Below are 12,783 nucleotides of genomic sequence, written 5' to 3'. Positions count from 1 at the left end.
TGTGACAAAGCGTTGTTTGAAAGGTTGGAATGCAGCTTCCGCCTCCGGGGACCAGCTGAACCGCACCAGAGGAGAGGCAAGGGCATGCAGAGGGGCAGCTATTGCGCTGAACTCTGATGAAGTGCCTGTAAAAGTTAGCAAACCCAAGGAACTGCTGAACCTTGAGGCTAACAGGTGTGGGCCACTCCCTTGCGGCGCTACTTTTAGCCGGATCCATCTGTACCTTCCCAGGGGCTATGACAAAGCCCAGGAAGGTGATGGTTTTGGCATGAAAAACACTTTTCTCTGCCTTGACATAAAGTTTGTTCTTAAGCAGTCTTTTTAGAACCTTGGAAACATGGCTAGGTCTGACGAGTATATAAGTATGTCGTCTAAATAAACATACACAAACTGGTCCAGAAAGTCTCTCAAAACTTCATTAATCATGGCCTGGAAAACAGTAGGAGCATTAATGAGACCGAAGGGCATGACTAGGTATTTGTAATGGCTACTAGGTGTATTAAACCCTGTTTTCCATTCATCCCCCTCCCTGATCCTCCCTGATCCTAATGAGATGGTATGCATTGCGTAAGATCTTAATGATTTTCAAGAAGGACGACATGAGGGAGGGAGTAATGTTTTTTTGATTGTAATGTCATTAAGGAGGCTATAGTCGATACAAGGCCGTAAGGAACCATCCTTTGTCCCCACAAAAAAGAAACCCGCTCCCACTGGTGATGACAAAGGACGAATCAATCCAGCCTTTAGAGAAGTTTCAATGTATTTCTTCAGGGCCGCCTTCTCTGGTCTTGTAACAGAATATAGGCGGCCCTTGGGAATGGTGGAACCTGGAATCACCTCTATGGCAAAGTCATAGGTACGATGCGGTGGGAGCGACATGGCTTTGGTCTTGTTGAATATCTCCTGGAGGTGATGATAGCAAGGAGGAACGATGCTTAGATCTGGGTATTCAGAGTCTGTGAGGGAATTAACAAAAATATGATTAACAGTTGTAATGTCCGCCTCCTGCATTGGTGAACCAACCCCATGGCTCACACAATCCTTTCACCATCCCAGAACTTCACCAGTCAACCAGTTCACATAGGGGTTGTGTTCACGCAACCATGGCTGACCCAGGACCAGTCTGTGAAGGAGACTGAAACGCATGAAAAGCTAGGTGCTCCTTATGTTTGCCAACATGGAGCTAGATGGGTTCTGTGATGTGTAATGGTGAATAACTCACTACCATTTAGTGCCCTAGCCTTAATTAGCGACTCAGTCTTGGCACTAAAATGTCTCACAAGCCCCCAGTCTATCAGGCTCTCATCTGCTCCAGAGTCTATCAGGGCATGGAGGTCTGTAGAAGTGGTGCGGTGAATGATTTTTTACTGGTGTGAGTTTTCGTGGGGCCGACTCCGGAGTTGTAACTTGACTCACTGCTTAGGACTTTTTGGCTGGGCAGGCGGCCACGAGGTAATTTTGGTTCCCGCAGTAAAAGCACAGACGAGAGATGCGGAAGCGGATGGCGTAGTCACTCACAGTGTATTTTCCTTGTTTCAGGCTGCTTAGCTGCCGGGCCTTTTCCTAGTCTGAACAGGCTGGATCAAAGACCCTCTGAAGGGCGGCTCGTAAATCCGTGACGGAGCCGCAGAGTGGGGAATTGCGTCCCCACTCTGCCATGGCCCAGGCTCTGGGAGAGCTCCCAGTCAGGTGGGAAATCATGAAGGCCACCCGGGATCGATCTGTGAGAAAGGCCTGGGGGGAATGCTCAAAATGAATGTCACAGTCAGTCAGAAATTCCTTGCATTGTCCTGGCTCCCCAGAGAATCGCTCAGGGGAGGCTAGCTTGATCCTCGATCAGCATACGGCACGGGCGGAATCGGCGTGGCTGCTTTGTTATCTGGCACGGCAGGAGGGCTAGTGGTGCGACGCAGGTGATCCAGATGGCCCGTACCTGAGCTGTGATCTCGTCCATTTGCACTGCCATGGCTGTCTGAAATCCCTCTTGCTGGGAGAGACGGGCTTCCCGAGCTCGCAGCGCTGCGGCCATTTGCTCCCTCTCTGCTGGGTCCATACTGGCCAAAGTGTACTGACAAGGCGTGGCAGATTCAGGACTCAGGCGCAGAGATAGAAGTTTGGCACCAAGGCAGATATTTACTAAACATAAAACTCCTCATTTAGAGGGAAAAACAAAGGCTATAAAATGTTAAACTAAAGGCGCTCCAAAAGGGAGGATGTCTAATCTACAAACAAAACAAATTCACTCCTAAACTAAAACTATACTGTGGCTGTACAAAGTTACAAACAAAAGTTCACACACAAGACAGGACAACAAGGCTGAGTACTACAACTGTGACTGGATAGAGCGACTCTACGAAAACACTTTGGCACAAGACAGGAGAGACGCAGACCATTTAAAACATGAGAGTAATGGGAAACAGGTGGACATAATCAGGAATCGGGGTTGACACTGACACCACATGAGGAAGGGCAAGTGACCTGAAACGAAAGGAGAGTCAGAATTTTCAAGATAAAACAGGAAATGACAAGACAGTAAAAGCCCAGACGAGACAACCTCACTGCGGTGTGATAAAATTGGTGGAATGTCTCTGAAACAATGTGCGTAAATTAGAATTACTGATGCGTTTTCACTCTTCAAGAGAAACAGATCTCACCGGTTTCAGTTTTTATTGAAACAAATAGATAGTCAGATCCTTCGACCTTTTAAATAGCATAATGATTCCAGCAGAGATGTAGAAGTTGAATTTAATACAGTGTTAGATTAATTAACAGGAATAACAATGCCGTATTTCTAAGTAAATTATTGGTATGCCAAAATTGAGCCATTTGAGTAAATCATTTTAGAAAGGGCGAGCTCTAGTGCATGACGTCACATAAAATAGAATAATATATTACTGTATATCTATTTATATTATTATTTAAAAAATAAAATGTTTGCTTCGGTTTTCATATTCATATTTTATAGGTTTATTATTGTTTTTCGTTCTTTATTACTGAATCAGAACTCCGCCGTGACGTGAGCTGGGCAGTCCCTATGGCAACAGTACCAGCCACTACACATACGTCACTTCTGTGTTTGCCATTGTCCATGCTTTCTGCTAAAAGGAGACCTGCCTCCGTTTATTTAGAAATAAAAACGGTCAATACAAAGTAAGTGAGTCTTGCACTCTGCAATAGTTTATCTGCAATTACCTACGCCCGTTACATTTTTAAAGACACGATTAGCCATCTCTAACTGCATTTGTTTGAATTAGCAGTTAGCCGGCTAACAACTGGATGCTGCTCTTTACTGCTGCCGTTGGTGTTCACCGAAGCAACATTGTCCCACGTTACGTTTTCTAGCGACCATTATACATGTACATACGTGAATTGTGCCTCGTTCTATTCATTACTCTAATCGTAACTTGTCAAACCGTCAACGACAGTTGCTAATGCTGGCTAAGTTGTGGTTAGCTAAGGTAACCTGATTGTTTCATAATGTGAATTACAACAGCACAGGGAAGGAATAACTATAGTAATAGTGCAAATTGTCATGGATGTTCTTGGTCGGTTTACCGTGCACGATAATGCCAATGTTACCAGGTCTGTGCGAATAACGAAGGCTAAAATGTGTAGCGTTAGCTGATCTCTGTTTCTGTCTGTAGGATACAGACGACAGTATGCATACATGATGCTCGTTAAAATAAATTAGTGGCATTTCAGTTACTGGACTGTAACTAATTAGACTAACCAAAATCTAATTTTAAGACGTGAACATAGTGTTGCTGAAAATGTACACATAGCACAGAAAGGACATGATTATTTGGTATATTATTTATTCGTTGTACCTTGGCAATAAATCAAATTCTATTAGAAGACCTGCTTATTGTTACCCTTTTAAATGGTGCCACATTTTAAAGGAACATGCATTGTGGGATGAGCAGCAGAGGTTAATTTAGGCTAATACAACAAATATATAATTAACTGAATGTGCTCTGCCAATGCTTAAGAGGTTATTTTGTTGTTCCCATGTACATCTTATTTTGGGCATCTGGTACCCCCTGTGAACCTGTAGACTTGCACCTAAAATTTGTATTCGCCATCCATGTTCAAATTAATGAGCAAATAGTATACTGAATTAAATTGAATCGGTTACTTCTATGACTTTTCCCAAACAATGCTTCATATTCCAACAAATGAAAAATGAAGTGCACATTATCTACACTATACAGTGTCCAAAGCCCTCATTTATTTACTTTTTTAAATATCATATCAATGTATTGACCCTGAGTGTACACAGGTGAGTTTTCACGGCAGCTTCCCTTCTATTTGGCGATTCGGACAGACAGGTAACTACTTGCCCCTCGTCGCATATCACGTGACCACCGCTTTGCATCGCTTCCTCTTGTTTTCCTGCTCACAATGCATTGTGGTCTATATTTCCCTGTTACCATCGATATTCACTCCAGGGTGATTTCGGGTAATTTTGAGTGCACTACATTTTTTTCTCTCTCTGGACATTCAGACACCCCTACAAAATGGCACAACCCAGTTTCCATAGGGATGTGATCATTCTCATGGTTCCCCTGAATGAACTGTAGCTCCCCAATATCAGCCGTACTTTTTGCAGCCCCAGGCCATGACGCCCCCTCTACTATGCTTGACTTTAGGCAAGACACACTTGACAACATCTCGGCCAAATACGTTTATTTTGATCTCATCAGACCACAGGACATGTTTACAGTAATCCATGCCCTTAATATGCGTGTCTTCAGTATTGTTTGTGGGCTTACTTGTACATCTTTATAAGAGGCTTCCTTCTGGGACGACAGTCATGCAGACCAATTTGATGCAGTGACCAGCATATGGTTTGAGCACTCGCAGGCTGATTGTTTATTGATTTAAAGAGACCACGGAATGTTATCTTGGACAGTTTTTGTTTGTTTCCTATCAATAGTTTTTTGTAAACCTGCAATTGTAAAAAAGTGAAATGCTGGTAACTATGTTTTCTGCGACTGTTTCATGCCCATGCCATCAGTGGACCGTGGTTTAAAGCGCCGTCAGGTGAAACCCCTGGCTGCGTCTCTACTCGATGCCTTGGATTATAACAGCTCAGATGACAGTGACTTTGAAGTTGGAGATGCCTCAGGTATGCATTAGCTTTTATTATCGGTTTATTTCACTCTCTTTGAATGCCATCTTGCACATTATTGTACAGTATTATAACATTAGGGCTGACTGTCAACATAAGACAACTAGTCATAATAAATTTGATTGTCAAAATCGCCAACAGTTGAGTAAATAATCGACATAGTTTTTTTTAGACTTTGTGTTTCTCTCAAAACTGCCTCTGAACCTTCTGCTCTGTAGATGCCTTTCTGTCGTGGATGAATAAGCATTAGGCACAATAGCGATATTTTGGGTTAGACGTAGGGCTGGGCGATATAAACAGTATATTCAATATAAGGTATAAATTATAATATAATAAATATAAAAAAGGTAGAGATTTTGACTCTACCCCGCGGTAGCACATGTTGAAGACATCACTGCATAGTGCATGTTGATGACGTCATCGTACCTGCGTCCCGGCATGGCACACGGCTGGCAGTTGAGGCGGCCAGCTTGACTCGTCCTCACGTGACTGTTGAATTGCAACATCAACACGTAGCCAAATTAGATTAAATTGCTAATTAAAGACGCTAAGAAAGTTAATTAGTCTGTTAATTAGTCTGTCATTTGATACGACACAAGTATGCGGCCGCGCGTTAGCAACTAGCCACTAATGGGAGCGTAAACAAACGGCAGCGTTCAGCGAGCCAAACTGCAGCTGCATTCAAATTCTGTCGAACATTTCAAACTCAGACAGGAAAAAATCCATCAATTAACTGTTAATAATTGCAAATATCTAAACAATGTAAGCTTTCTATCAATCTATAAAAGATGGTATTCATTAAAAAGAATGATGAGTGTGATATCAATGTTTTTGTTTTGTTTTTTATTACAATCAATGGTCCAAGTAGTCACTTCTGTTTACAATACCAAATCATCTACGAGACTTCCATCCTCTATTCTAGTTGTTGGTATGTCTGTCAATGAATAAAAATAAAGAATAAACCTGCTGTTGGTTGGTTGGCTAGCAACCAGAGGTGGACTTTGCCATTGACTGGAATTGATGATTGGTGACACTGCCCACCTTTTGGTGTGTGCTTAAGCACTTTCAGCGAATGCTTGATAATGGGAAGCCTTGAAAAATGCACAGATTGAGCACCGAGTGAAGCTGAATTACTTCTGTCAATCGTGGTGAGTACACACGGTCCTTCTTAATATGTGTATTTTTGTGAGGCTTCACATACCAACCATTCGCTGAAAGTGCTGAAGCACACGCCAAAAGGTGGGCACTTCCATCAATCATCAATTCCAGTCAATGATGATGCCCACCTCTGCTAGTATGTAACCGGCTACCAAACTTTAATTTAAAACTAGCGGGTACCAACGGACGAAGCTATGATTTGGATCATTTAACCGCTGAAAAGTTGATGTTTTTATTTAATCTATTTTAAACATGTATAGTGTGTCGTTTACTGACTGCCCTCTTCTGGCACACTAGTTAAGCTTAGTTAAGTGCAACCAGGAAATGCGTGTGCAACGGTTGTTCCATGATCTGTTTCTTCTTCGGTTGTTGCTTCAGGTCTTTCCGGTGCACTGCTGTTGATATAGCGCCTCCATATTGGCGCAGCGTTGCAACTGTAGTTAAAATACGTTGCTGGCCAGCTCAACACGATATCAGTCGCTCTGGCTGGAGGTGGCACGAACATTAGCTGGAAGCGGCCACCTCCAAATTTTGAATGCAGGAAAAACTCTTTACGCCTAAGCTCACCAATCAGAAGTGGCATAAACATTGTAGAACCAAAATTTCAAACTTTAGATGTCTAATTTTCAATTTGTCGTCTATTCTAATAGGATCAGATGGAACAGGCACCGGCAGTGATGAGGAAGGTTCTAAACCAAGTGCTGCAGGTTCCGAAAGTGACTCAGACAATGTGGGTTCCTTAGATGATGGTACAGATGAAGAAGAGCCCAAAGATTTGACTGTTGAGGACAGCCTGGCTGAAGATGAAGAAAGGTTGAAACAGCAGAGCTCCTCAGATGCCTCTACCAAAGACACCCCTATTGTCATGCCACCCAAAGGCAGACGAAAGAACAAGAAGGATTTGGAGCCTGATTCCAGTGTAGAGGCTGGTAGTGTCCCGACCTTGACATCTGGGCCTGGCAGTGATAATGTTGATGTGTTTGAGACTGAGCCCAAAAAATGGAACTTTCGCAGGAACCGTCCACTGCTTGACTTTACAACCATGGAGGAGCTGAATGAGATGGATGACTATGATAGTGAGGATGACAATGATTGGAGGCCTACAGCGGGGAAGAAGAAAGGCAAGGCAGCCTCCCAAAAAGGAGGGGGCACAGAGGAAGGAGATGGTGCCAGTGCAGATGGTGATAATGCTGCTGATGATGATGATGATGACGACGATGATGACAAGGATGATAATGATGATGACGATGAGAATGAGGATGGGGAGGATGAGGATGATGAGGAATATGGTGACGAAAACAACAGTAGCAGTGAGAGTGACAAGGAGGTGAAGATACCCAAGAAAAAGGCTAAGAGTACCAATGCTTTTGATGAAGAGTTAACCAATGATAGCATGTCCCAAGGAAAAGGAAATGAGGTAAGCGTACCTTGCTTATTCTGTCTTTTCATTACTTTAAAGAGGTATTTGTACCCTTTAACCCGCTATATTTTTAGATGACATAGAGGGTGATTGATATGATTGATTAGAATTATCTGACAAGATTTAAAAAAACTTACAGTCAAAAAGAAAAGTCTTGTTAGGATGGTTGCTTCAACCTGAGTAAAACGTATCAAGAATTTTGAAAATCGGATGAGGGGTTTCAGAAAAATTATTTTTTTCTTTTTTTGGCCCCCGCCCCAAAAAAGAAAAAAATAATTTTTGGGGGGCTCGGAAAAAAGGCTTATTTGGGAAACAATTGTGTGTGATATCTTTTATACCAAAAAAAGTTTTCAAATTGTAAAGACTATAGGGTCATTTTGTTTATATTCACAATTTCACACAAATCACCAGAGCCTCCCCAGTTACACCTCATCAATTTCCCTGATTTTTATTCCATTAGTGCCTTCACATGTCAAAAAAAGAATATGAAGTTTCAGCCACCTAGCTCAAACGTTTTTTTTGATTTATGGCCCTTTAAAGTCTGTGTGACACGGCCACTTTTGGGATGCAGGAATTGCACACAAAATTTTGGACCATTGGACCATATTTGGAGTCCCGTATCTTTTGTTTTAAGGTACACAGCAAATCGGTCAGTGTTAAATTTCCAGTGTTTGATCAAATATGCAGTAAGCAGTGTTATTTTAACACTGTTAGGATAAAAAGTTACACAGTCAGAGTAAATTTCCTTGAGTGTTGGGTTGGATGTTGGGTGTAACCTGAATAGCACTACCTTGAGTGTTAAATTCACCACACCCTTATTTCCTGTGAAGGAGAAACTTTAAAATTTTCCAGCGCGCTGTCGAAATTTCAATAGCGATACATCCAGTTGTTGGGGCGGCGTAGATCAGTGGTAGAGTGGATGTCTCCCGCGCAGAGCGTGGGAACTTCTATCCCAGGCCAGTGTGACTTCAAAGTATTCTTGAGCAAGATACTGATCCCCCAGTAGCTCCTGATGCTGTCATCAGTAGTCAATTTAAATGTAAAGCGCTTTGAGGGCCTTGTAAGAACGCTATATATCTTTCATCTATCATCAACTAAGACTTTCTTAGTAATTTAATATTATAATTGTCTAATTGTAATTTGATCTGAGAGTTGTTTTCCAACCTGTGGAGCCAAGGCACTTATTTTGCATAAGAAAAACCTCACGGTAAACTAGCAAACAAAAATAAAAAGTTTGCATCCTGAAATTGAAATAATGATCTATTATTCGGTTTTATCACAAATGTACTTAGTGCGAAATCTGGGCTTGAATAGTTGAACACAAAGCTGATATATTTGCAGGTAACCATGACCTAGGCCCAATTCCATTACTTCCTCTTCACCCTGCACCCTTTGTCTCAGGCCTGATATTTAATCAGCCAGGCTAAGAAGCCAGCCGGGCTCCTAACATGGAAAATTGAGATAGCCCGACAATTTAACAGGTAGCGCGACCCTTTGATAAGAAATATGGTCATTTTTTCAAGTTGTATTGTCACAAAACTGAAAATAATGCAGGGTTCTACGTTAAGTCTTTTCAGGATTCCGAGAAATTGTGGTGGCCCTGCCAAAACCAGCACTGTCCCTGTATATCACTGGCTTGGTCTGATAACTCACATCATAATTTGGTCAATTTATTGTTTTTTTTTTTCTTTTTTTAATATCTATTTTTTAATCTACACCTGTAGTCGGTCACACGTGTATTGTTTTTGACAAATTATTCACCAATAAGATAACTTTGATAAGTAATAAAAGAAAATGATTCCTACAGTCATAATAAAATATGTGTAGACTATTGCATATAATATATTAACTCTTTGACTGCCAGACGTTTTCAGAAACGGGATGTCGCCAGTGCCAGCTGATTTAAGCATTTTGACTGATCTTTCAAGGTCCACATAAAATGTTGTGTTTGGACTATGGAAACACACATACTACCAAATGAAAGATTGAACTCTCATCTTTCATCAGAAAAAAAAGTTTGTTTCTACCTTATTCCGTTCTTCAGTAATCAACAATGGAAAATGGTTAGTTTCACCGAAATGCTCTGTTTTGAAACAAAAAGCGGAGAAAAAGAGCTTTTTGTGAAACGATGTTATTTCATGCACTCTAGTGAATTCTACACTTCTTTTTGTACATGAATGATTATTTTTTTTTCTTTTTTTTTTTTTCCAGGAGAGCTCAGTATTGTTCATTCGATTTGACATCATCATTGCTCTCCTTTTTTTAAAAAACAAACAAATAAATAAATAAAAAATTAATAAAAATGTTTTTTTTTTTTAAAATATATATATACATATATATACATATACACACATATATATATATATATATATTTTTTTGTATGTGGGTGAGCATGTGCATGTGCGTGCGTGCGTGTGTGCGTGTGTGTATTCATCAGTTCACCTAAAGCCCATTAACTCTTTTACTGCCAAAGACGTTAAATGACGTTCTGCAAAAACCTACGGAGGAGCGCCAAAGACGTTAAAAGACGTCCTCCCATTTTTTTTTTTTTGAAACGGTTGCTGGGAAGGCTTGCGGAGCTGTCCCGAAAGTTTCCAGCAGGTCTCGTGTGCCTAATGACTATTTTTGGCCCCGAGAGGACAGCGATGACTCTCTTTTGACAAGATTGGGTGGGCGTCAGTAGAAGACGTGAGGCGGGGCTAGAGTGTTGAGGGGACATTGGCTGAAGAAGCCATAATGGCGGCCGCTTGCAAGCAGCTCACGGTCGAGACGTTTTTTTCAAAGGCATCGACCAACGATAAAGAGCACATTGATGACGACGATGATCATCATCTATGATGATGATGGTGACTCCGAAGTTGGAAGCGCTGACGCGGCGACTATGACGACGTTATAAAGGTTCACGGGCGAGCGATGCTGACACCGGAAAACACGGAGCACAAGCGAGCACGCTCAGGCGGACGCTCAGGCGGACGTTCAATCGGACGACGAAGAGTGCCCCGAGTCCAATGCATATTCATCGGAGGAGTGTGTACAGTCTGCTACTTGCTATTTATTCCCCGGAAAAAAAGGCCGTCAAGAAAGTGTAACGTTTGCACGCGAAACGGACAAATGCGAAAGTGAAAGTAAACTGTTGTGAGTCCAGCGGCGTCTCCTTGCACGCAGGAGAGCGTTGCAAAAAGAAAAACTGTATTTGAAACATCCACATAATTGTAAGTAGTACCACAGTTGCATACATGTGTAAATAGTTTGCGAAATTGTTTTGTCAAATTGTTACACTGTTGAATGGAAATAAACGTAATTTGCAAACTAAAAACACTTTTTCATTGTTGGTGAAAACGTTTTACAGAAGTAAAGCACTATTTAGGTGTTTGTGGCATCATTCATGGACAAAAAGAAGTGTACAATTCACTAGAGTGCATGAAATAACATCGTTGCACAAAAAGCTATTTTTCTCCGCTTTTTGTTTCAAAACAGAGAATTTCGGTGAAAGTAACCATTTTCTATTGTTGATTACTGAAGAACGGAATAAGGTAGAAACAAACTTTTTTCTGATGAAAGATGAGAGTCCAATCTTTCATTTGGTAGTATGTGTGTTTCCATAGTCCAAACACAACATTTTCTGTGGACCTTGAAAGATCAGTCAAAATGCTTAAATCGGCTGGCACTGGCGACAACCCGTTTCTGAAAACGTCTGGCAGTCAAAGAGTTAAAAAAAAATCCCATACTAATAATATAATATAATAATAAATTGCCAAATGCAGAAACATCAATGTAAGTTATCACGATGTAGTGGCTCTCGCTAACAGACAGAATTAAGTTACCACAATTAGGTTAAAAAATTTTCTTCATCATATATTGAGTAATGTATGTTCTGTGAATAATTTTATATTGGATAAGTTGTACATTTGTGTGTTTTGTCATTTTAAATGCGTTTTCACAAATTTGAATCCAAAAGTCAGGTTCCGGTGCTATAGACAAGTCTGTCTCCCATTTCGAGATGGGTAAAGACATTTTATCAGTATATGAAAGTAACTTATATATTTTTGAAAGTTTTTTTGTTGTTGTCGGAGAAAGCTTGTTAATATCTTTAGCTAAAACAGGCGGTTGGAGCGTACCCCGAAGTGTTGGAATTTTTTTCTTTGTCATATTTTTAACTTGTAGATAATGTAAAAAATTTCCGTTTTTTATATTGTATTTTTGGAGCAAGGATGTATATGATATAAACATATTATCTGAGAAGAGATGGTGGAGATGTGTAATTCCTTTCTGCTCCCACACACCTAAATGAAACGGTTGGTTGTTAAGTTGAAAGTCGGGGTTATGCCATAGGGGAGAAAGCCCACAGGGCTCCACTTGGGCTTTTGTCAATTCTAGTGCCTTCCACCAGGCAGTTACGGTGGCGGAAATCATTGGGTTTTTAAAACAATTATGACGCTTAATCGATGTTGTAATAAAGAGTAAATCTCGAAGTCTGAGGTTATTACAATCCTTCTGTTCTAGTTCCAACCAACAGTTAGTGTCTCTGTTGGGTTGTGCCCATAGAACGATATATTTTAGCTGGTTAGCTATTTAGTAGTACATAAAATTTGGTGCCTCTAGACCACCTTTGGATTTACTTTTCTGAAGAGTAGATAGACTAATCTTTGCTTTTTTTTTATTCCAGTAAAATTTTGTAACGGCTGAGTCCAACAACTGGAACCATTTAGCCGTAGGTTTAAATGGAATCATTGAGAAAAAAGTTTATTTTGGGTAAAACTTTCATTTTAATGGTGGCTATTCGTCCTATTAGAGAAATAGGAAGATTATTCCAGCGCTCCAAGTCACTATAAATGTTATCCAGAAGTGGAGAAAAGTTTAAATGAATTAAATCAGTTAATTTAGTTGAGATTTTTATGCCTAAGTATTTTAAATTACCTATAGGAAATGAGTAGTGTGGGTCCTGGCTTGCAGGGTTCCATGAATTTTCTGTAATAGGTAGAGATTTTGTCCAGTTAATAGAATAATCTGATAACTGTGAGAATTTAGTTATTAAGTTAAATACTTCCCCTAGCGAAGTAGCCGGCTTTTCTAA

At 40.7% G+C, this 12,783-nt stretch overlaps 1 protein-coding gene across 4 annotated transcripts in view; it reads left to right on the top strand.

Moving 5' to 3' along the window:
• The first annotated feature begins 3,052 nt into the window (after positions 1-3,052).
• Positions 3,053-12,783, top strand: part of phf14 (PHD finger protein 14) — a 175,502-nt gene continuing 165,771 nt past the window's right edge. For all 4 annotated transcript variants that reach the window (XM_077548430.1, XM_077548428.1, XM_077548429.1 and 1 more), the window contains exons 1-3: positions 3,053-3,150; positions 5,018-5,128; positions 6,940-7,706. In XM_077548430.1, the coding sequence (XP_077404556.1) occupies position 3,150; positions 5,018-5,128; positions 6,940-7,706 (879 nt within the window). In that variant the 5' untranslated portion in view covers positions 3,053-3,149. The remainder of the gene's footprint in view (positions 3,151-5,017; positions 5,129-6,939; positions 7,707-12,783) is intronic.

Source organism: Vanacampus margaritifer, chromosome 17, assembly GCF_051991255.1.
Source record: "Vanacampus margaritifer isolate UIUO_Vmar chromosome 17, RoL_Vmar_1.0, whole genome shotgun sequence".
Taxonomy (NCBI): domain Eukaryota; kingdom Metazoa; phylum Chordata; class Actinopteri; order Syngnathiformes; family Syngnathidae; genus Vanacampus; species Vanacampus margaritifer.
Note: the sequence above shows the minus strand (reverse complement) of the source record. Positions and strands in the feature narration are given on the sequence as shown.